The sequence below is a fragment of the Sminthopsis crassicaudata genome, chromosome 3, assembly GCF_048593235.1.
Source record: "Sminthopsis crassicaudata isolate SCR6 chromosome 3, ASM4859323v1, whole genome shotgun sequence".
NCBI lineage: Eukaryota > Metazoa > Chordata > Mammalia > Dasyuromorphia > Dasyuridae > Sminthopsis > Sminthopsis crassicaudata.
Window position 1 is genome coordinate 399,397,805 of NC_133619.1, and position 25,328 is coordinate 399,423,132.

The window sequence follows — 25,328 nt, forward strand, 5'->3', positions numbered from 1 at the left end:
TATAGCTCTTTAAGTGTGCTTAGTGCTTTATATATATTATCTCATTTGAGCTTCACAACAACCTAGTCAGATGGGTGGTGTTATTATCCCCGTTCTACAAATGAGGAAATTCAGCCCAGGAGATATTATTTTATGTGTTTTGACTGCAATTTATACAGCTAAGCAAATACCTGAAGAATGATTTGAACTCAGACATTCTTGGCTCCTAGGTCCAATACTTTTGCTATCTAAATCTGGCAGGTTTGTTCTTCAGAAGCTTGTTATCTCTTGCATCGGGACTTGAGAGCCCATTTTCTTGGTTCTAACAAAGATGCTCTCTTTCATGGATTTGAAACCAGGCTGATGTTTTGGACTGACTGGGGTGACCTGAAGCCTGGAATTTATCGGGCCAACATGGATGGATCCTCTGTTTATCGCATCGTTTCTGAGGATGTAAAATGGCCCAATGGCATCTCAGTGGATGATGATTGGATCTATTGGACAGATGCATATCTGGACTGCATTGAGCGCATCAACTTCAATGGCCAGCAGCGCTCCATCATCCTGGACAGCCTCCCTCACCCTTATGCAATCGCTGTGTTTAAGGTGCTTACATGGATTCTCCTACTGTTGGGCAGACAAGTACTTTACATAGGTTAAGGGGGCTGGGAATCTTTGTATCTTAGTTAGGGTTGTGGATTTGCTGTTCAGGTCAATGTAATGATTTAATTTTACATATGGGCTAAAGAAGCATGCTTTCCTTTTTAGAATGAAATCTACTGGGATGACTGGTCACAGCTGAGCATCTTCCGAGCTTCCAAGTACAGTGGGTCCCAGATGGAGATTTTGGTTAGCCAACTCACAGGCCTGATGGACATGAAGATTTTTTATAGAGGGAAAACCAAAGGTAAGGCAGAGGTTTCTTCATCACCTGTTCAGAAGCTTTCCTCAGAGGGTGGGCAATTTTTTCACCTGAGCAGTAAATGCCACTGTGAATTTTCAGTTGTCACAACAACATGCACATTATTTAATTCCTCCCTAATGACATCTTAATTTCCTTTTTAATGATGTACAAACAGGTGAAGACATCATGATCTTGCCTCTCTGACTGGCTGGTGATGGGTGGATAATTACACCCTCTCCTACCCTTCACCCCTTTATGATTGGTGGGGGAATGTCTAGGCCTGCAGCTGGCCAGCTCTCAGCATGTGGCTCCTCCCAGCGGGGAGTGACATCAGGATGGGCTCGGGCACAACTTGCTGTCAGGCTTATTCAGTGCTGCATTTTGGCCCTGTGCATTCCTTGTTAGGGAGAAGTAGGAACCATATACTGCAGATTCCTCGGCCTTTTTGTGGGGATCAGCTCTTTTTCATTCCTATAAAACTTTAGGGTCTCTGGGATGGTGTTGAATTCTAGGGAATACTAGTGGTGATGACCGTGATCATGACAGCTTGAGCCAGTATGACACTGCAGAATGACCGCTAGATTTGAATTTGGCTTCTATACTTCAGTCATAAGATTTAAAGCTGAGATGATCTTAGAGGTCATAGGACGCTGGATTTAGAGCTTGAAGGAGCTGAGAGGTAACATGCTTAAGGTCACTCAGGAAGTTAGGGACCAAACTAGGATCCACCACTTGGACCCTTTGACTCCAAATCTCACTTCTGTTGTTACAGACCTCAAAGTATTTTTTTAAACTGAAAAAAAAAAATGTTACTATCTTTTGTTTTTATATCACCTTTACTCCCCATGTGTTCGTCTTCCCTCCTCTACCCATTGTACCATTTCTTATCACAATTTTTTAAAAAAGAAAAAATGCAGCAAAATTATCATCATTATATCATGATAGTGTTCACACCCAGAATACCCCCCTTCTGCAAAGAAGGGTGAGAAGTACATTCCCACATGTCCTCTTTATTCTCAGATTGGTTGTTATAATCACATAATATTCAATTTTCGTTTTTTCTTGTTGTTTCTATTTACATTGTTGTAGTTGTTACATACATTGTTTTTCTTTTGTGCTTATTGCACTTTGTATCAATTTAGAAGTTTCTCTGTGAATCTATATTCTTTATGAATATCATTTCTTTTAGGATGATAATATTCCATCATATACCACAATTTGTTTTGCCATATATTACGTTTTCATTCTTATTTTTTATTTTATTTTCCTTCATAAGTTCTTTTTTTCTGGCTAAAATAGACTTCTTGCTATATCCTGATCTCATTTGTGATTTCAGCATTTTTTTTTTTTTTTTTTTTTTTTTACCGTGAAACAGTAGTCAATGGCCTGAATTATATCTCAATGGTCTTCTCATCATGTATTGTTATCTTTGCTGATAGACTGGGTTTCTTCTACTGGAATGTCCAAGTATATATGTTTCACAGCATAGAAAACTTGTGAGGAGGAACAACAAGGGCATTTGGTGTCATTATTGCCTTAGGGTGTGGGTCAGTGCACTGAGAAAAAACATTACCAAAAAGTGAGCATGGAAGAGACTGGAGTAATTCTCCTCCTGAGCCTGTGGTTCTTACATGGGCCTGATTCTTCCTTTTCAAATGGCCAAATTCATCTATAGGCAGCTGAGTTTTTATAAGCTTTCCACTGTAGACATGGCTGTTTTAGTTCTTTAAGTGTGCCCAATAGATGTTACCTTTAGAAGATGGCAGCTCAAGGAGCAGGAAATCGTTGTACACTTCAACAACAATACTGTATGATGATCAATTCTGATGGATGTGGCCATTTTCAACAATGAGATGAACCAAATCAATTCCAATAGAGCAGTAATGAACTGAACCAGCTACACCCAGCAAAGGAACTCTGGGAGATGACTATGAACCACTACATGGAATTCCAATCCCTCTATTTTTGTCTGCCTGCATTTTTGATTTCCTTCACAGGCTAAATGTACACTATTTCAAAGTCTGATTCTTTTTTTACAGCAAAATAATTGTTTGGACATGTATACATATATTGTATTTAACTTATACTTTAACATATTTAACATGTATTGGTCAACCTGCCATCTGGGGGTGGGGGGGAAGGAGGGGAAAATTTAGAACAAAAGGTTTGGCAATTGTCAATGTTGTGAAATTGCCCATGCATATATCTGGTAAATAAAAACTGTTAAAATATAAAAAAATAAATTTAATATAATAAAAAAAAAGAAGAAGAAGAAGATGGCAGCTCAGTTACTAGCTATGTAGTTCTGGTTCTTGTGCTTCCCTCGGCTTTTGTGCTGACAGTCTTTCTGGATTTATCTAAATATGAATAATCTCTCTGCCCCTCAGAATCTTTCTTGTACTTTGTTAATCTTTTCTTTGTTCCTATCATCACATTCTATTTGAATCAGACCTAGTTTTTAAATATAGCTTATTCTTTCTCTTAAATTGAAATTTCTTTCCAGTGGAAATTGTTTTGCAGTTTTGTATTTCCCCAAAATAGTGTCTTTCACATGTAGCTGAGTAAATGTTTGAATTGCTCAAGAGAATTAGATTGCCTTTAGTAACCTTGAAGACTACTAATTAGTTCATCAGATTATCCATACCAAATGTGGCATCAGAGTAGATGGGACAGATGGCCCATACCTTTACTTCCACCTGAAATTCTGTCCAATTGCCTCACTTCCTATTGAAATCATACCCTTAGTTCAGATTTCATTTTCTCCAGGGGAATCCTTCTTTAGCCAAGGTAGTCCAAAGTGATCTCCCTTTCTTCTGAACCTGTGACAAAGGTCTGTCACTTATTTGACTGTGTTCTTTACCCTTTTGTACCTTTAGCTATCCTAATGTGTTTTAACTTCCTACATAGATTGTCAGCTCATTAAGGCTAAGGAACAGATTGTGTACCTCTCTGCAATCACTCTAGTTCCTAGTATAGAAGCTTTCTAGATTTTTTGATTGATTGATTATTTTTTTGTATTTAGAAAAATGAAGAGTATATAATACATGTCTCATAAATAAAGGATTAAGTGAGTTTTTAAATTAAAGTTATATGATGATTCCAAGGAAGCAGTTCATAAAAAAATGTTTATGTTGGATGAAAACTAAAGTATTTGAAAGCCTAAAACTTTAGAAAGGCAACCCTACACTGATACCTTCATTATTACCACCATCATGTGTGACTTCCCTGAGACTTATCAAAAATGTAATGTGTGTTAAGGCTTGGGGAGCTAAAGAAATATAACATTTTGGGCAAGTCACAGTATCTCTAGGGTTTAGTTACCTCATCTAATCCATCAGGAAGTGAGATAAGATAGCATAAGATCTTTAGGATCCTCTTCCAGGCCTGGAAATCTGCAAACATGCTCTTTAATTTCACCAAAGATTGGTCCTATTTTAAAGATTTTTTTTAAATCACTAGAACCATATCATTTTAATATAATGGAAATTGGGTGAAGTGAAAACTTTGTTTTAATGGTATAGTTTTCGAAATTGAGCAAAGATGTTCTATAATAGGAATGAAAATGAGATCGTACCTAGAAGTCAGAAGAAGCAATGAGAACTGGGTTCATGCTTTGTTCACACAAACTTAAAATATTTTTTAAAAGTAAGAAAGAAAAAGTGCAGTGATTTGACAACAGCTTTTAGTACCCTACTTCATTTACAAAATACTTTATGTAGTCCACTGAGTTCCTTGGACTAACATTTGGATAATCCTATTCTTAAAAATGCTGCCTAAACTTAACTATGTGTTACATATCCTGGGATGCTCCTCAGAAGCAGACTGACTAATGAGCAAATAGAAAATATTCTAGTCTTAAAAATGAAGTGATTAGCTGTGATTCTGGAAAGTATATTGTTCTTGGAGTTTTATTGTTCACTCATATTATCTAAAAGGACAACTTTATTATGCTAAAATATTATAGCATCATTGATCCTACGAATTGTTGATTTCTGATTTTCTACACAGGTTACAACCCCCAAGTTGATGAATTCTTTTAAAAAAATTTAAATATTTTATTTTTTATATCATCTTTAATTTTCTACTACATTCCCATATATAGAACAATCCCTTAAGACAAAGAAGAAAAAGGAAAAAGGAACTAAAAACAATTCAACAAAAATAATCTGTAGAACAAGTTCCAATTGTCCAGGTAGTACCCCATACCTTTAGGCTTCTGCCTCTGTAAAGAGGGTAGAAAGATACATTCTTATAATTCTACTTTGGTGCTAAGCTTGACCATCATAATTATTTGTATTAAGTTTTTATTTTGCTTCTGCTCTTTACAGTTACCTTAGTGTAGATTTGTATGTAATTTTTCTTGTTCTGATTACCTGGTTTGGATCAGTTTGTACCTGTAAGTTTTCTCATGTTTTTCTGTTCATCATAATCATTTTTTATGCTATTATAATATTCCATTATATAAATGCTACCACAATTTGTTTAGCCATTCTCCAGTTGATAGAATTCTATTTTGTTTCTAGTGCTTGGCTACTATTTAAAAGATGCTGCCAAATATATTTTCGTGTATACTGAGCCTTTTGTTTTATCTTTGTCTTCTTTGGAGTATATGCCTATCTGTGAGATCTCTGGATCAGAGAGTATGGACGCTTTAGCCTTGTTCTTAATATATTACAAGTTACTTTCCAGAATGGTTGGAGTAATTCACTTATTAGCATATTCTCTCTTTTCCCATAATCTTTTCAACATTAACTGTTCTCATCTTTTGTTTCTTTTTGCCAGTTTGATGGATGTGAGGTGAATTCTCCAAGTTGTTTTGATTTATATATCTCTCATTATTAGTCATTTGGAATAGTCTTTCACATTTTTTTAAAATTAGTTTGTAATTCTTTTGAGAAGTACTTTTTTTTTTTAAATAAAAGAGGTACTATAGTATGGTAAAGATAGAAAGCTGGCATCAGAATCTGGAAGATCTGAATTTGGATCCTGTCTCTGACACAAAGTCACATGACCTCTTAAGGAGTTTAGACTCTAAATTTTTAAAATTTAAGTTGAAGAGAAGGTGATGACTTGATTTGATAGAAGGAATTTTCTTATGCAGGAGTTTCCAATACCAGTGGAATGAATCACTAAGCTAATCCCTACTCTTATTTCTATCCATTGAACACTTATTTATTTGGGCAATGGCTCTTTCTTAGGTATTTATATAAGTTTTAATATATACCTCTTTGATCTCTTATCAGATATTTGGTGCAAAAGAATTTTATTTTCTAATTAATAGTATCCCTTCTTATCCTAGTTGTGTTGATTTTAATCATGTAAAACATTATATTTAAAGAAGTTTATTTTATCTTTTGTGATCATCCTATCCTTTGTTTAAGTATTCTTCCCCTAGACATATGTGTAAAAAGTGATTGTTTTGGTTCCCTTATAATTTTTTTTAATGGTGTGACTTTTACTTACTAATTATACTTATATTTTGAACTTCTTATGATATGTGATGTAAGTAGATCTAAGCCTATTTTTTTCCAAATTTTATTTCAAGTTTTCATAGCAATTCTTGTCAAATAGGGACTTCTTCTGGAAGCAGTTTACATGTTTGAATTAATTGAATTCAGTTACTAAGTTCACTTTTTTTTTATTTTTCTAATACTACTAATCTAGTTTTTAAAATTTGTTAACTAAACTAAGTAGTTTTGATGATTGCTGCTTTATCATGTAATTGAAGATCTGGGAGTGCTATTCTGTCATCCTTCCTATATTTGATTATCAGTTTCCTTGAGAGTCTAGACCTTTTGTTCCTCCAAATGACATTTTTTGTTAAATTTTGTTTCCACCCCTTTGTAATTTGACTGGCAATGTATCAAATCTGTAAATTAATTTAGTTGGCATTGTAATTTTGGTATATTGAACATCAGTCATGAGCATTGAATATTATTCCAGTTATTTAAGCCATTCTTTATTTCTTTCAATGATGTTTTGTAATTGAATTTATATGTGTTGAATGATTTCTAGATATTTTATGCATTTTCTAGTTATTTTGATTGAGATTTTCTTTTGTATTATTTCCTTCGGGATTTTACTGTTGCTATATAGAAATGGCAATTTTTATGTGCTTGTTGTGTGACCTACTATTTTAGAAAAGATCCTGTTTGAGTGATTGTTGATTTCTTAGTTTTCTGTGTAAGCCCTCAGTTCCCAAACCATCAGGAGTAATTTTATGCCCTCTTTATGCTTATACCTTTAATTTTACCAGTTTATTGCTGTCACTCATGTTTCTAGAAGTGCATCTCTCTCTTACACCTATTGAGAAGACTTCTGTTTCTCTCTACCCAGAACGTCAGCTTTTGGGTTTAGTTGTTTCACTACCACAGAAAAAGTCATCCTCCGCCTCTCTCACAGGGCCCAGAGAAGTTAAAGTGACAGGTCTAAGGTCACGCTGTCTCTAACGCTGCGACCTTGGGCAGGTCACTTAACCTCTTTGGCCTGAGTGTCCACAGTTGAAAAACAGGGACCGGAATATGTGCACCACCTGCTTCCTAATACTGCCGGGAGGGGGTGCTGTGCACGAACATAAGCCATTAAGCCAGGGATTGAAGAAAGAGGGCTGCTGCTTCTCTGGGCGCCCACCTGGGAACTCCAACACTCAGAAGACCCAACATGCTGGAAGTTCTGGGAAGGCCGGAAGCTCCTAGAGGGCTGGACACTTCCGGAGGGCTGGATGCCCTTCACACCTCGTTAGGCTCTTTTCTATGAAAAGTCCTTTTTCTCACTTGCCTTTCCTAGCCCCGCTGAGTGTTGGACCTGGAAGGAACCTTAGAGTTCAGCTGCTCTGGACTTTTCTTTTTATGAATTAGGAAAAGGAAGCCTTGAGAGCTAGATTGATTGACCAAGGCCATGAAGCTTGGGAGCGAGGGGGCTTAGGCCCAAACCTTCCATGAGGTCTCACATCCCAGCTGTGTCAGCCTGAGGAAGTCACCGAACTGCTGCCTGCCTTAGTTTGCTCATCTGTAAATAGGGATGATCATAGTATATATCCCATGAAGATGTTGTGAGAAGCAAATGAGAGCATATGTGTAAAGCACTTTACAAACCAAAGTGATATAAAAATACTATTATATCACAATTCCCAAGTGCAGTGTTCTTTGCACTACACTACATCCTCCCTTACCTTGATCTTTGTCTGAACATATTATTGATTCAAGAGGGAAATAAGAATATTCTAGATATTCTAGAGAGCATATCTCTATTAAAAAAATTTCCCCCATTTCTCAAGATTAAATATCATTTTAGGTCTGTTGGATTCATTTTGATTGAAAGACTGAAATATAGTTCTTCATTTGAAAGAGCATCTGCCCTTTGATTTGTGTTCCAAAGATGAGCTTGAGTAAAGGAAAATTTGAAAGGATTAGGACAACAGAGCCATACAATGGCATAGCATGTTATATTTTTCCAATGTACATATGCTCAGTTACTTATAAGCACATTGCCTTGTAGCAGGTAGACCTGAAAGGAACCTTCAAAGACTACTTTGTTCAGAATGCTCTTGATTGATCACATTTAATCTTGTAACTGAAAGACCATTGAAGACTATAGAGAGCTATACAAAGTTTCATGGCATCATGATGGCAGCAGAGACCAGCATTAAGAGCTAATGCTCAAGCTACACCCAGCGAAAGCTCTTTGGGAGATGACTATGAACCACTACATAGAATTCCCAATCCCTCTATTTTTGTCCACCTGCATTTTTTATTTCCTTCACAGGCTAATTGTACACTATTTCAAAGTCCGATTCTTTTTGTACAGCAAAATAACTATTTGGACATGTATACATATATTGTATTTAACTCATACTTTAACATATGTATCATGTATTGGTCAACCTGCCACCTGGGGGAGTTGGTGGGAGAAGGAGGGGGAAAATTAGAACAAAAGATTTTGCAATAGTCAATGCTGAAAAGTTATCCATGCATATATCTTGTAAATAAAAAGCTATAATAAAAAATTAGCTAGTCCAGGGCTGTACTCTTCCAAGGGGCTCAGTGAATGTTACCTCAGTGACCTCTTTGAGGTATGGCAGATACCTCATTCCTGATTAATTCCTGATAACAAGAACAGTAATGATAATAGAATAATTGTTAACATTTATATAGAATTTTAAAGTTTGCAAGGTATTTCACATGTTTATTAATTTTCTCCTCCCAACAATCTCGTGAGGTGGATGCTATTATTATCTCCATTTTACAGTTGAGGAAACTGAGGCTGAGTGGGCCACACAGCTAAAATGAATTTAGAACAGATTTCGATTTAGGTCTTCTCAGTTCCAAATCCCACACTTGTCTATTCCACCACCTAGTTGCCTCTATAGTTGTCCACAATGAGCTTATGAAAAGCTAGTAAAAGAAGCTAGTGTTTGCTTCATCTTAAAATTACCCAATTATTAATTTTTCCTTCTCTCTGCCTTTCAAATCCTTGGCATCCTTTAAAACTCAGCTGAAATACCACTATCTGAAGAAAGTTTTTTTTGTCTACCAAATGCTAGGACCTTTCCTTCTAAAGTTACCTTTCACCTGTTCTGTCTGTCTTGTATATATGTATATGTTGTCTCCTGTGTTAGAATGTAAGCTTTTGGCAGAGGTGATACATATAGAGTAAAGGTAAAAGACTGGAGTAGAATCTGTTATGCTTCAGATGAAGTAAAAAAACAAAAAACAAAAACAAAAACAGGGGTAGTGATCCTGATCTCAGAACAAGCAAAAGCAAAAAATGATCTAATTAAAGAAGATAAGGAAGGAAACTATATCTTGCTAAATAGTAGCATAGATAATGAAACAATATCAATACTAAACATATATGCAGCAAGTGGTATAGAATCTAACTCCCTAAAGGAGAAGTTAAGAGAGTCACAAGAAGAAATAGAAAACAAAACTATAATAGTGGCAGATCTCAACCTTGTCAGAACTAGATAAATCAAACCACAAAATAAGTAAGAAAGAAGTTAAAGAGGCAAATAGAACACTAGAAAAGTTAAGTGTGATAGATCTTTGGAGAAAATTGAATGGAGACAGAAAGGAGGACACTTTATTTTTGGCAGTTCATGGAACCTATACAAAAATTGACCATATATTAGGACATAAAGACCTCAAAATCAAACGCAGAAAGGCAGAAATAGTAAATGCATGTTTTCAGATCATGATGCAATTAAAAATTATTTCAATAAAAGGCCAGGGGAAAATAGACCAAAAAGTAATTAGAAGCTAAATAATCTCACCCTAAAGAATGAATGGGTGAAACAGCAAATCATAGACACAATCAATAATTTAATCCAAGAAAATAACAGTAATGAGACAACATACCAAAATCTGTGGGATGCAGCCAAAGTGGTAATAAAGGGAAAATTTATATCTCTAGAGGCTTACTTGAATAAAACTAGAATGTAAGCTTTTGGTTGACAGGGATTGTTTATTTTATTCTTTGTTAGTGTATAATATATGCTCACTAATCAAGTAATCTCTTTACTTCTCTGAGCACTCCTGGTGCCTCTGGAATGTAAGCTCCTTGAGGGTAGATACTATCTTTATATTCCCAACACCTATCACAGTGCTTTGCACATATTAGGCACTTAAGGTATTCAACTCAGCAAAATATTTCTGATCCCTATCCCTTTGTTCACTTGATTATTTTTAAGGAGGAAATTAGACCCATTTGTAGATATGGGAAGGTGGAATGTAGAGTGAATGATAAGAAATTTATCTTGAAACTTCATTCTTTTTTTAAAAATCAGATGTACTATAAAAATTTGCTCATAGAAGGGATTAACTTTGCATACTCTGGCCTTAGTTTGACAATGGCAGACACAGGCTGGATGCTTTCCCAGATGGACATTGAAGGAGATAGAGCAAAGAGTGGAAGGGAAAGCCTCAAATAGGCCTGGTGAAAATACTCTCTGGCTCTGTTTCATGATCTTATTAAGCTCTCTCTAAACATCACAGGGGGTAAGAGCATTAAGTGGTTCCTGAACAAGGGAAATCTCTGAAAATCTATTTATTACATGGAGGATGGTGACCAGCTGTTCACCGTCTCCCTTAAAACCGAATTAGAGGAAATGGACTAATAGAATAGTACTAAAAGGGTTGTAGAGTTAGAAATAAGGAAAAGCATTTTTATGGGGGATTGCAAGATTCACTTGCCAAAGGAACTTGTGGAATATAATTTCTGAGATTCCTTTTAAACCAGAACACATTCCATAATTCTAGGCCAAGTTCAGTTTGAGGAATAGACAGGACAACCATTTCCAAACAGTAGTTGCTGACTCAGAAGTCATTAGGTACAGAAGGATAGAGAGGAGAAAAGTGAAAGCTTGACATATTCTGAGTCATTTTACCCATCACTACAGGGCTTATTAAGGTTTGGCTTCAGCCCAGCACAGATGATGCAGAAGAGCAGATTCCCCCAGATGACCCAATGTCAGAATGGAAGGAGGGTGTCCTTCTGGTCTTCTGGTGTCTGGCACAAACTGCCTACTTTCCAGACCCAGAGAGGCCATGGCACCTTGCAACTCTGGATCTCTCTGATTCCAAAACTCTGGCATGCATCTGGGGGGGATTCACTTGTGCTTGATAATTCTATGTTCAGAATATCTCTAGGTACTCTGAGTTAACCTGAGAGAAGCACGGGTAATTATAGGAAGCTATGAAAAAAAATTTAAAAGAAAACCAAAAACTTTCCATTGATCTTTCAGGGGAAGGGGAGGGAAGAATATGATTGGACCCTGCTTCTTAATTCATAACTTGAAACCCAGAGTTTCTCTTTGACATGGGAGAGCATGATCTTCCCAGTGAGAGGAGGAGAATCCTGAGATTGTCTTGTCCACAAATCTCTCTCACAAGTAAATGTTCAAAAGGCTGTGTTTGACAAGCACTTGACAGGCAGGCTTTTACATATCCCTATTCACAGGAAGTCTTTGGGCTCCCTACTTCTCTGATGACCTAATATAAACAGTTCTAGCACTACTTGAATGTCATTATTTTGGTGTGATCTAAGAAAAGGTTGCTGAGGGAATTGGCAAAAGGCACTAATACAAACTCTGGTTGTAGCACAGGCAAGCCTGCATTTCTTACATTGGGTTGATTTCCTCTTTATGCTGGAGAAGCTAACTTGGATTATACTAGAGGAGCAGTTCTCAGATCCCTTGTGGGGGTGTATATGTCTTAGAGACTCTTTCAGGGAGAGCCTGCAATGTCAAAACTAATTTCCTAATAACACCAAGATGTTTTAATTTATAATATGGTAGATATTGATAGATTCAGCCTACATGAACAAAAGCTCTGAGGGGAGGAAGTATCCTAAATAATTTTAGACTCACTGCAAAGGGTGAGTGGGTGCTAAGACCAAAAAGTTTTAGATTTGCTATACTACCAAGGGTGTTGTATGTGTGTGAGGAAGAGGTGAGAGGAGAAAGTGACTGATCTTACAGTTATTATTCTGAATTCAGAATTTTTAAAGGAGTCATTTTGTGTATTTATATCATGCAAACTCCCTCAGCAACTTTCCTTGGATAAGACCAGAAATAATGACATTTATACAATGCTGGGATTGTTTGTGTTAAATTTTCAGGAAAGCAGGGAGCCAAAGATTGTGAATTTCATCTGAGTTGGGGGAGCAGAGACTGTGAATGGAATCTGGCTGTTGCCTTTCATAAACTCTGTTCTGGAAAGACCTCAGAGGTTAGAGTAGTCATGTCAGTGGCTGATTTTTGATCCTCACAGGAACTTTTTGAGGTAGGTAGTATAGGTATTGTTAGCACCATTTTTCAGACAAGAAAACAGGTTCAAATAGGCTGATGTCTCAGGGTGCCTGTCAGAGGTGAGACTTTAACCTGCTTTTCTCACTGTTGTCAGCATGGTAAAGTTTATTTTGGCTATCAGAGATATTTAATGCAAAATACCCTACCAATTGATAATTTTCTTTTTAAACTTAATTGCATTGATTTTGTTCATGACCAATCTTGAATAGAGGCTTCATCTTTATCATCTGTAATAAGTAGTCATTTGGTCTCAACTCAGAGACCAGTAGTGACAAGTAACTTGTAACCTCTTGAAGTAATTCAATATTTTGGGGGGCAGTTTTGATTTTAAGAAAGTGTCTCCACTTATATCAAGCCTAAATCTGTGTTTCTCTAACATCCATCTGCTTATCTTTATTCTACCCTCTTTTTCCTATTTTACAATACAGCCTTTCAATTCTTTGAGGATAGCTAACTTGTCTCTCCCCTTTTCTGACTGATCCACATTCCTAGGGCAGCACAGTTTGAAAGCCCTTTATGGTTCTGTTTTGCCTCCCATGGACGTGCTGCTGCTTATCAAGGTCTTGTTGAAAACAGCTGGCTCCCAGAAAATAACAATATCACCCTCTCTCATGTCCCGAGCAGCCCAAGATTATATTAGCTTTTCCCTAGGTTCTCTACCTCAGTATTGACTATTGAGCCTAGTACAGATTAATAATTTTGAGCTGATAGTATTCAATTATCACTTCATTTTTTACCTGAAAATAATTTTAATTTAATTTTTTAAAAATTAAAATTTCATTTTTCCTCCTTCCTTCTTTTGAAAAATAAAATGAAACTATTGGAACAAATAAGCATTATCAAGCAAAACAAATTCCTTCATTGGGTATGTCTAAAAATACATGTGTTTCAGATTGCACCTTGAATCTTTCACAGTTCAGTTCTGTATAATCATGAAAGATACTTGGAGCAATGACCTGCTTTTCAGCTCCACCCTGAGGCCATGATTGGAAAGTTCATCCTTTTCTTCAACCAGCACACATTTTCTAAGTACCATCAGAGCCCTGTGTTAGGAACTGAGCAAAAATGAATGTGTCCCTGGCCTCAGGCTGCTCACATGCTATCAGATCTTGGAGGAGTACTGTTAGGACAGTCCAGAAGAGGTCAGAAAAATCTCAATCAATGATTAACTGGTGATCTGCTCAGATCACCCTGCTTAGAATATTCTTCTGTCTCCAACGAACTATTCTTGACTAAGGTTAGGATCAGTACTTATCTCTCTCCAGTTGCCACTTCACATAGTTAAACATAACCACAGGTGATCCCTATTGCCACCTTGAATTATAGAGGTAGGTAACCTAATGCCAGTCAGCCTGCTCTAGGATCCTTCTGGCTTCCTTGACACACAGAAGCTACTGCTGCTGATTGCCAGTATTACTCATCCTCCTTCAGAATCATTTCCCATTCAGATAACGGAAGGCTAGTCTGAGCTACTCTTGAGGGTGGGGGTGTCGAATCAAGAATCCTTACTAAAACATCTAAGTTCAAGTCCTCATCTATTGGCACTTGCTACCTGTGTGACAGTGGTCAAGTGAGATTTAGTGTTTTAGATGCCTCATTTGTAAAATGAGGGGTTTGAAATAAATAACCTCTGAGGGACTCCCAGGTATTAAATTCTGTGATTCCATATCTTCTGCCATGATCTGGGTGTGAATCCTGGTTCTGTGACTTCATGCAAATCATGTAAAATATTTAGCCCTCAGTCTCTTTAGTTGTAAAATAAACTAGATCTCTTAGGTTCTATCTCTAAATCTTTGATCCTAAAACAATGCTAGCACAAGATGCTCATGCTTAGATAGCAATATATTACTACTGTCATTACTGAAATTTACCTGGTTTTCAATAGTTTGGGCTTTGCTGTCAGTCAAATACATCATCAGTGGCATCAGTCATATCTCCTAGTGATATAACAACTATAGAGGCATTGCTTTTTGAATCTGTACCAATATATAATCATCACTTCATTTAATGCATTTCTTAACCAGATATTTGATCGATAAGCTAATAGTTTTTTGCCTCTGTGTACATGGTATACATTTAGAGTAACCATTTTTTTTTTTAAGAAACGTATCAGAACTTCTACATTCAGTTGAGTATTGTCCCTTTCAGAACCTTTACCTTGAGAGGCTTTACATTTATTTTAAATTCTGATGTTACAATTTTAACAACAAGCAAGCCAGAACACCAACTACATGTCTTTATGCTCCCACTTTGTACATTTATTCTTTATTTCATCGCTTTTCAAAAAGGAATCATGTTAGAACCATGTCAATCCCTCATCTTTGGTTGATGAAGTTTATTTTTTTCCTTTTTTAAAATTAATTTTTATAATTATAACATTTTCTTTGACTGTACATATGGATAGGTAATTTTTTTTTATTTTTTACAACATTGTCCCTTGTACTCCCTTCTGTTCCAAATTTTTCCCCTCCTTCCCTCCACCCCCTCCCCTAGATAGCAGGCTTTCCCATACATATTAAATATGTTATAGTATATCCTAGGTACAATATATATGTGCAGAACCGAATTTTGTTGTTGTGGTTGTTGTTGCAAAGGAAGGATTGTATTTGGAAGGTAAAAATAATCTGGGAAGAAAAACAAAAAAATGCAAACAGTTTAGACTCATTTCCCAGTGTTCCTTCTCTGGGTGTAGCTGATTCTGTCTATCATTGATCAGTTGGAATTGGATTAGCTCTTCTCTATGTTGAAGAGGTTGATGAAGTTTATGATATTGATTACAATTAATAAGGCCATTGTTTTTTAGCTATTTTTTTCTATTTGCCCTGTTACCCCTGTTCCTTCTCACTCTTTCCCAGCTGCTCTTGTAACAATTTGCATGTTTATGTAAAAAGATCACCTAGAGTGAGAGGAGAAGTATGCAGCTGCTTTGGCCCATAAAGGATCCAACCCAACTTTCTAAATGACTGGAAATCCTACTCTAGCAATAGATTCATTTGTGATTGCTCAAACACTCTGAGCTGTAACTTTTATTTTGTTGCTGTCACCTTTCCTTAAATGTTTTATGTTTCCTGTTTTTAGGATAGTATCAGTTACTTTACTCTCTACAGCATGATACTGCCTTGATGGAAGCAACATTGGCCACCACTACTGTTTTACCTTTTCTTCTTTCTCTTTTTTGTCCAACCAGTTAAAAACTCCACATTCACAGGACACCAGAACCTTGTTACTGTTAGCAAGTTACAATCATAACCTGTTGTTAGCAGGTTACTGTTCAAGCCAGCTGTACCAACATAGATCACACATGATTACTATTACACCTGGGGTTGATTTCCAGCCTGTGCAGGTTGGACATGTGTAAATCTCTAGAGACCAGCCTCCCATGACTTTATGTGCAAGACAAAAAGCGGTGAGAGGTCTGCCTCTCCCCTCTCTATGTCCTAGAGTCTACATGCAGAAGTTAGGCAGTGGCCCAATTTGATGCTCTGATGGGTAAACTGACATTTACTGGCTGTCATCCTAGAGAAGTCATTTAATGTGTTTTAAATCTTCTCATTTCTAAATGGAATTAAACTAATAATTCCCCCTCCCCATTTCATAAGATTAGTGCACTGTAAGTTTTAAATTGCTATGTGAATATGATGTATTATTATTTTTAAGTTGGGCTATAGGAAAATATGTGGGTGTTTAACAGTAGGAAGTTTCTCCTCTCTTCCTTTGTATTTTGGAAACAACAACAATAGCTCACTTTATATAGTGAGCTCAAGTTTGCTGAGGGCTTTATAAGGTCACTGTGACTATTTACTCTCAGTTTACAGATGAGGAAACTGAGGCTTGGAGGGGTTAATATGAATTCCCAGGATCACAGACTTAGGTTTTCTTGAATTTGTTCAGGTCTTCTATGTCTTTGTGATATGCTGCACTTCAGAAGAGAATTGAAGAGACTAATAACTATCATGACAAATACTATCAGAATACAGTTATCCCTTTCACATCATGACTTTCCCCATTACAGTTTCCATATAGCCCAGGTTGGCATAAGAAATTAAATGGGAACTTTGGGGGAGTTTTGTAGAAGCTGCTGAAAACATACAAAGGCCAGCAGATGACATAGAAAAAGTTTAGAAACTCAAAAATGCAAAAATGTATGTATGTATGTATATATACATATATATATAGTAGTATATAACATCAACATATTTAATCTTTTAAATCATAATAATTAGACTTTTTCTAGTATGAAGGGAGAACTAAAAAGTTTTATGTGGATTTTCCAGATGGCAAAAGCTCTGCCTCCTAACCCCCATGAAATATTTCATTTCCATTACCACAATTTAAGATATTTGATATACTTCATTTAGAACATAAGCTTCTTAAATAGTGATCAGTTTCTTGCATTGAGAGTCTGGAAGCTCAGTATAGTAGAAGACTGAAGAGAAACAGAAGACTTAGATTCCAGTTGGGCTACTTTTCAGCTGTGTGACTTTAGGAAAGTCACTTAAGTTCTGTGATCTATCACTTGAAGGAGTTGGGCTTTGCTTCTTTGTTATTGTGACCACCCCAGTCTGGGTAGGATTTGCAAGCTTCAGGGACCCGGGATCCCAGTCATCATCCACCTACTACATTGCTGTCTCTTTTCCTCCACCCAGGAAACAACGCCTGTGAATCCAAGCCTTGCAGCTTGTTGTGTTTGCCCAAAGCTAACCACAGCAAGAGTTGTAAGTGTCCCGAGGGGGTATCCAGCAGCATCCTTCCATCTGGGGAGCTAATATGTGACTGCCCTCGGGGATATGAGTTGAAGAATAAGACCTGTATCAAAGAAGGTAAGGCTTTTTTATATCCTCTTCTTTTTGGCTTATTTCTTTTCTTAACCATCCTCATCCCTAATCTTTTCCTCTTGTCTTGAAACCCTAGGGTAGACCCTACCCCAGTTTCCAAATCTGCAGTATTGTTGCTTTTGACCCCCAGAATGAGATCCTTGTTTTCAGATATTGTGCTTTTCTGTTTAATGTCAGAATTAGGCCCCTAATTTTTTCACTCTGACTCTGATCTTTTTACCATTCCTTCCTCATCTCCTTGGCTAGATGGTTCCAATCCATCTTTGAACAGTGGCACGGCTAGGCCACACTTACCCATCTTCAGGCACCAACCCGGATCCCATAGAGACAGACCACCAGGAGGTAGGGGTGAAGCGAAAGAGAACTTTATTCTTAGATAGCATATATTTATACCCCACTGATGATATGGGAGAAGGGAGAGGTCCTCTAGGAACCTGGCATAATGGGATTGGCCTGAGGAGAAGGAGGGAGCCGTGCTAGGCTTTGAGAGCACTAAGGAGGGAGGCCTGGTACCTGGAATCAGACACCGCCTCTTGGGGCTGTGCCCCACCTCCACATAGGACTTACTTATGGTTCAGAACCTCTCATTTCTCAGGTCCTCCCACATGCCTTGAACTGCATTCCTTGCTTCTAGAGGCTTTTTAACCCTTACATAGGTGACCAGTTCTTCTCCTGATGGATCCATGTTGATGTCCAAAATTCCTCCTTTGCATTTGCCCTAGGTGGTGTTTTCTTTGAAATCATAAGCTCCCCTCTTAACAGCAGTCTTAGAGCCTGGGCAGCTAAATATACAATGGTAGTACTTTAGACTCTTTCCTAAGAAAAATAGAGAAAAAAGACAAATCCTTTTTTTTTTTCCCCTTCCCACTGAAAAAGAGCACACATTTTTGGGTTCTGTATGGCATCTTAAAGGTATTTGAAAGTTAATAGGATCAGCATCATATTTGGGGAATATTCTTTCAGTATCTGTTACCAGGACATAACCTGGCCATTGAAAGACAAATATCCATGAGTTGCTTTGGCCCAATTTCTTTAAAAAGCAAAATAAGTGCTTTCCTGTGAAGGAAGTAGAGAATACTTGTTTGTTTTATTAAAATAAAAAGTCACCTAAGAAAAACAAATAAATGAGATATAATTTAAATAACTAAATTATATATAATTTATAACACGTTTTATATATATGTATATAACATATGTATGCTATATATATAATTTAAAACTCAGAAGACAAAAAACAAATTATCCAGTAAAAAAAATTTTTAATGTAGTTTGGTCTGGGTCCCCATTAAAGTGCCAAATGTGAGGATAACCTCTCCCAGTATCATTATGGAGGCTTGGCTTTTCTTCATCCCATAGGCCAGTGCCAGTGTCCTGGTTAATCGTGTCAGTTACTTGGACTCTTTCTTGGCTACTTTCACTTCTTTTGCTTTTCATTAAGAAGAAACCAAGACAAATATCACTTCCCCTCTGTGTGTCTCTTCTTGCTGTTCCCCCAATATTCTGTGCTGGTTCTGGGATGGGGGAGTAGAGACTCCAAAGACCTGTAACTCCGTGCACCCCACAGTAAGGATGACTTTGTTTTCTCTGCCTCCCGCCTCCCTGGATGGGTTAGCGAACACCTGCCTGCGCAATCAGTACCGCTGCAGCAACGGGAACTGCATCAACAGTATTTGGTGGTGTGACTATGACAATGACTGCGGAGACATGAGCGACGAGAGGAATTGCCGTAAGTCACCTGCTTGGTTGGGCCATCAGGCTTCCTGTCTTTTTCTGGGGTTGAATTTCCAAGGGATGTGGTTTAGTTTCTCTAGGCTTGCAATTCAGATTGTAGGCTCCAGGTTCAGAAGAGTATGCTTTTCAGGTAATAGTTAAGTCTCAGTCAGTCAATCAGCTAGCTGGAGAAGCAACAAAATGCAAAAATAATCTCTGCCCTTAAGGAATACATGTACATTCTAAGAAAATAATTAGGTACCTAGACCATATATACAGAGGAGCTGAAAATGATGAAGATAATCTGGATGGGGAGAGAAAGAAGAATGAAATGGCCATGTATTTCCTCATTCAATTATGTTTTGTTTTGTTTTATTTTATTTTTTTAACAGAAATATATCATCCTTGGGGCAGCTAGTTGGTGCAGTGGATAGAACACCAGCCTTGAAGTCAGGAGGACCCGAGTTCAAATATGATCTCGGACACTTAACACTTCCTAGCTGTGTGACCCTGGGCAAGTCACTTAACCCCAATTGCCTCAGCAAAAGAAGGAAAAAAAATCATTCTTAAAATAATAACAAATTAATAATTTACTCAAAGAGATGTATAATGTGAGCACAGTATAATAGAAACTGAATTGCCATATAGGATAGGCAATTGAGAGTTTTGGCCTAATTTTTCTGGAGCTAAGTTTCCTCCTTTGTAAAATGAGAATATTTATTAAGTCTAAGCTCTAACCAGCTCCAGAATTAAATTTTTTTGTTGTTGCAAGGCCTCCCTTAGTTCAGATACCATTATTGATCACTAATTTATAATAATTTTTAGTTTATTCAGGCAGATGTATGCCCCTATACATTTGTTTAAATATTTGACCTTTTGATGTCCAAATTTTTTTTTCCTTCCTGATTTCACCACAGGATCAGCTTTTACATGTCTGACTTAGCAATGATCTAAGGTGTTTGAGGTGTTCATTTTCACCTGGATTATATGTGGCTCTTGTCATTATTATGTGCTATGCACTGTTTGGAATTAGGCAGGCAAAGTCCTAATTCCAAAGGCTAAGATGTTAAAATTTGTGCATTCCATCTGATGTTACAAATGCTCCTTCCCTAAGGCCATTTGCCCATATGCCTCATAGTTATTTTTCCCAGTCTCAATGGCAGGTTTCAAAAAAACTCTAGGTGAAGAGTGACAAAGTCAAATGCCAGGCTTAGTCTCATTACTGAGCTTGAAAAGTCACTGACCTTTTCATAATTTTGTTTTGTTGCTTCTAAAACATCATTGGGTAGGAGTCTTTTGAGAGCAAGGATAGTATCAGTATAGGACAATCAGATATTTCCTATTTAGAACCAAATAAAAGTGAGGATTGAATTATTTGTACAGAGCAGTAGGAAACATTTAGATCAGTTATTGAAATTACTTCTGAAACAACCTGATGGTACGGAAGCAGATAATAGGGGCAAGGTAGTGAGCATTACCATCCTGGACTTTTAGAAAAAGAGCTTTAAATGGCAGCTTTCCAGTGCAGATTAGGTATGCTTGTTTCTAACCAATCAGCCAATCATCACACATTTATTAAGCACCTACTCTGTGCCAGCCCCTGTTGCCAAGCATAGGGATTCAAAGACAATAAAATCCAAATAGTTTCTGCTTTCCAGAAGCTTACACTCTATCTTCTGTCCTTTGGTACTAACCATCTCAAAATAGTTCTCCCTGAATTGCTGATGTTTTGCTTTGATAAATTAAAACGTTTTATTTGCTGCACTTTAAAAAAAAAAAAAAAAGCATGCGTATGAAAAAGATTTGCCCTATTGATAAATAACCTGAAACTTCTTGTCTCTGCTGCTGACTTAACCACTTTGCAAACAGATTTTAGTTTATCATTTGGGTGAGAGGCAGACTGTAGATAGCGAACTGACCTTGGACCAAGAAAATCTTGGGTTCAAGGCCGGCCTCAGACTTTCAAGGGTTGTAGGGACACTGGCAAGCCACTAACCTCTCAGTCATCTGGGCAACTTCCAGAATAGATATTTTAGGAGAGGTACCAATCTGCCTTGGTAGAGGGAGCTTCCTTATATAGAAGTTCCCTAGGCTAGTGAAACCGAGGTCTGGTCACTATCCTTAAAGTGAAAAATAGAGCTGGCTCTGACTTCCTATTTTGGTTGAGACACCACATCCCTTTAGGTCTTACTGGGAAACAAAAGCTGGGGCTTCTTTATCAGGGAAATGGTAGCCCTTTGCTCTTCTCCATTTGAAACTGCAATTAGTTGAGACCTGGGAAGTGAGAGGTAATGGAAGGTGAGGAGATTACCTAAGCAAGCTTTAGAAAGTGATGCTGGGAAACCAAGATAAGGTTTTATCTATGCTTTTCATGGACTATGTTTCTTATCTGGCTGTCCCATTCCTTGGAAAAGTGACACTCATCAAGATAGAATAGAATGTATATTTTGTCAACAAATGGGAGAAACACCTGGGGTAGCTGGGCAGCTGCCTCAGTGCCCCTGGGGATTCCTGGAGACCATGAAAGGGGAGCCGAGGGTTGGTCTGGAGGGAAGCAGGGGAGTTCTCAGGAAATTGCTTCCTCTGCAGCAAAGGGCCAGGCAGCATTGCCAGAGCTTTTTCTTCACTCTTGTCATTTTGTATTCAGGCTCAGCCTCCCACTTACTTCTCAATTACTAAGAAGTTTAGGAGCCCCAAATCAGAGCTGCCAAAATATCTACACCAGCTCCCTCCCACTCTTCCCCCATCCAGACTGCCACCGGGTGCCTAGCAGACAGCAGTGCTGCTCATCCCAGAGTGTATCTCATTCTGCTGCTCACTGGGGAGGGTCCAGTATCATCTGGGAGCAGCCAGCTTCCTTAGCCTCCTCTAGGAGTAGTGTCCTGAAAACAAAAGGGGTCCTAGCTCCTGCAGCCCTAGCCCCCCTGCCCCAGAAGCTCCGAATGTAGCAGGCCTTTCACCTCTGGTGCACATGGGTGTATGTACTTAAGTCTCAGTTCATTCCCCAGTAGAATGTAATCTTCATGTTGTGGTTGAGTTTTGAATTTCAATTTTCTCTTTATATTCCCAGTGCTTGGCACATAGTAAGCACTTAATAAAATCTTGTTAATGGACTAGAGAGGCACTGAGGTTCAGTGGAAAATGTGGAATTTATAGTTGAAGAGCGTGGGTTCAAATTCCAACTCTGTCCTTTATTGCCTGTGTGACCTGGGGCAAATAATTTAACTGCTCTGAGTAATTTTTTCTTATCTATAAAATGGGGAGTTGGAAGATAAATTGACAAACATTTATTGGGTAGCCACTCTGTTAACAGTTACTGGACTAAGTACTAAGCAAACAGTTGTTCATAAAAAAAAATGAATAAATAAAAGCAGTCCTTGTCCTCAATGAGCTTATTGTCTACTGGAGGAGATAAGTACAAATATGGATGCTGTACACAATAAGTATAATGAGAATAAACATAGATTAAATAGAGGAGGGGCACTATCTTTGAGAGGGAATTTGAAATCACTTGATGCAGAAAGTGATATACCTAATACACACCTTGAAGGAAGCCCTCCAGGCATAGGGAATGGTTGGTACAAAGTTCTAAAGAAAAGAAATTAAGCTCTTTATATGAGGAGCAAAAGAGCTAGTTAGCCTGGATTGAAGAGTATGAGAAGGGGAGTTACAGTTGGTCAATAAGTGTGGAAGAGCTGGTTGGGACCAGGTTATGAAGAGCTTTAAAAATTAGATGGAGAATTTTGTATTTATCTTAGAGGGAATGGGGATAGGATTTATAGAGGAGAGGAGTCAGATAACAAGATCTGGGGGGGAAAAAACACTTTGGCAACTGTTTAAAAAGGGGCACTCAAGGACTTGATCTGGCCTGCCTGCTTGCTTACAGCCCATGAGGTAAGAAAAGTTGCTCATTTGTTAAATTCAATAAAATTTTTATTTTAAAATATAAAATCATTTTTAGCTCATAGTTTAAACAAAGACAGGAGCTAGAGTTGATCCATGTGCTATAGTTTGCCATTTTCTGGTATAGGTTGATTAGAGTGGGAAGAGACTTTTGAGATTGGGAGACTCATTAGATAGTTATTATCCATCTAAGAAGTTCTAGATTAAGATGGTGGCTGTACGACTGGGGTAGGATGCAGGTGTAAGAAATATAAAGGAAGAAATAGCAAGTTTTGGTGACTGGCTGAGTGGGGTGAGGAAGGGTTTAAAAAAAAAAAAAGAGAGAGATGAGTATAACACCATTGTTACAAACCTGAGAGGCTGGAAGGATGGTGGTTCCTTTGTTAGAAAGAGGGAAAAGTCTGGAAAGAGGGGAGAGTTTAGGAGAAGATATAATGAATTAAATTTTAGACATGTTGAGTTTAAGGTCTGTCTAACACAAATTTGAATTGTTCCTTGGGTAACTGGTAATATGGGATGATGCTTAAATGAGAAACTAGACATATAGGTTTGGGAGTTACATGCTTTTAAATGGTAATTAAGTCAATAAATTTAGTGAGAGTATGAAGTTCTTGGACAGAGCCTTGTAGACCATCCACATTTAGGGCTGTAATACGGATGAGGAGCCAGCAAAGGAGGCTGAGTTCTTCTACAGGTAATAGGAGAACCAGCAGAAAATGTGACACAAAAGCCCAGAAGGGAAGCAGTTTCCAGAAGGAGAGGGTGGCCACAGCTTTAAATGTAGCAGATTGGTCAAAAAGGATGAGAACTGAGCAAAGTTTGTTGGATTTAGCATTTGAAAGACCACAGATAATTCTGGAAAGAGCAGTTTCATTTAAGTGATGAGCTTGAAAGTCAATTTCCATACGATTGAAGATTAAATGGGAGGAAAGGAAATAGAGAAAATAAGCATTGTTATTTCTTTTAGGAATTTGAGAAAGTTAGAATGATCGCTTGGGGGAAATGTTCTAGTTATGGTTTTTTTAAAGATGATACAGACTTGGTCACCTTTGAAGGCAATAGGAAAGGCCTGAATAGAGAGGCTGAGTAGGTATCAATGAGGTGACAACCTGCTGGAGAAAATAGAAGGAGATAGGATCAAAGGCACATGTTGAAAGTTTGGCTTTTACACCATTATCAGAGACAGAGAGGATGTCAGAGTGTTGAGAGATGACAAGAAGGGGAAAGGAGGGAATGTGTTTAAGGGCTTTAATTTTCTTAGTAAATTGAGAGACAGGATCCTCAGCTGAAAAAATAGGGGGAAGGAGAGATTGGGAGGCTTGAAGGAACAAGAGAAAGTTTGTAATAACTTCTGTAATGAGTGAGATACTGAATAAGGGATGAATAAAAGGATTGCGTTGTTTTAGTGAAGACTTATAGTGTACCCAGTTAACACAGTTGTGCAATTTCATCCATCTCTATTCAGTGACACGGGAGTTTGATTAGAGGAAGCAGATAGTGAGAATAAGCCTAGGGTTTGGCGAGTTTGAGTGATAATAAGACAGTGAAGTAAGGGGTACCACAATGGAATCGGTAAATTATAGAATAGATGAGGAAGTCAGAATAAAGTGAAAGACTGAAAAAAAAAGTACCAAAAATTAGAAAGATTTCAGGAATATTTGAACAAAGAAATGGAATGTTTGTGAGTACTGTGAGACTGGTGATGTGACTGTCTTTTGGGGTTGTTGAGTGAGTGAAGGAGATAGGGCATGGGACATTTGAAAGAATATCTGCTAGGATACTGAAGGATATTGAACACCTTGGTGTTTGGAGTTGGGAAAGAAGGGAAGGTGGTGAACCTGGCACTGAATCCTTAGGCAAAAAGCAGAATCCCTTGGGAGCTAATATACAACTGCTACCTTGATGTAACTAAAGTGAAAATGGTGGAGAGATTATTAAGCAAAGGGAAATTCTGGAAATGGAAGTGGGAATCTAGGAGTATTCCTTCTCCCTCTCTGGGATTAGTGGGTCAGGGGTGAAAGTGAAGGTATAGTCGTGCAGGAGTAGGTGGCCTGGGATGCAGGGAAGGGAAGCCAGGTCTCATTGAGTGCAAATGAACTGAAGGGCTATGGGAGAAGTGGTCCACAATGAAGTAGTATACACTCACTATAGAAGGAGAATCCAGAAAACAGTTATTAAAGGATTGATTAGG

General features: G+C 37.7%; 1 protein-coding gene across 2 annotated transcripts in view; it reads left to right on the forward strand.

Moving 5' to 3' along the window:
• SORL1 (sortilin related receptor 1) overlaps positions 1 to 25,328 on the forward strand; it is a 206,326-nt gene that overhangs the window by 127,375 nt on the left and 53,623 nt on the right. For both annotated transcript variants that reach the window (XM_074302641.1, XM_074302640.1), the window contains exons 20-23: positions 339 to 585; positions 748 to 886; positions 17,336 to 17,509; positions 19,137 to 19,250. In XM_074302641.1, coding sequence (XP_074158742.1) covers positions 339 to 585; positions 748 to 886; positions 17,336 to 17,509; positions 19,137 to 19,250 — 674 coding nt within the window. The remainder of the gene's footprint in view (positions 1 to 338; positions 586 to 747; positions 887 to 17,335; positions 17,510 to 19,136; positions 19,251 to 25,328) is intronic.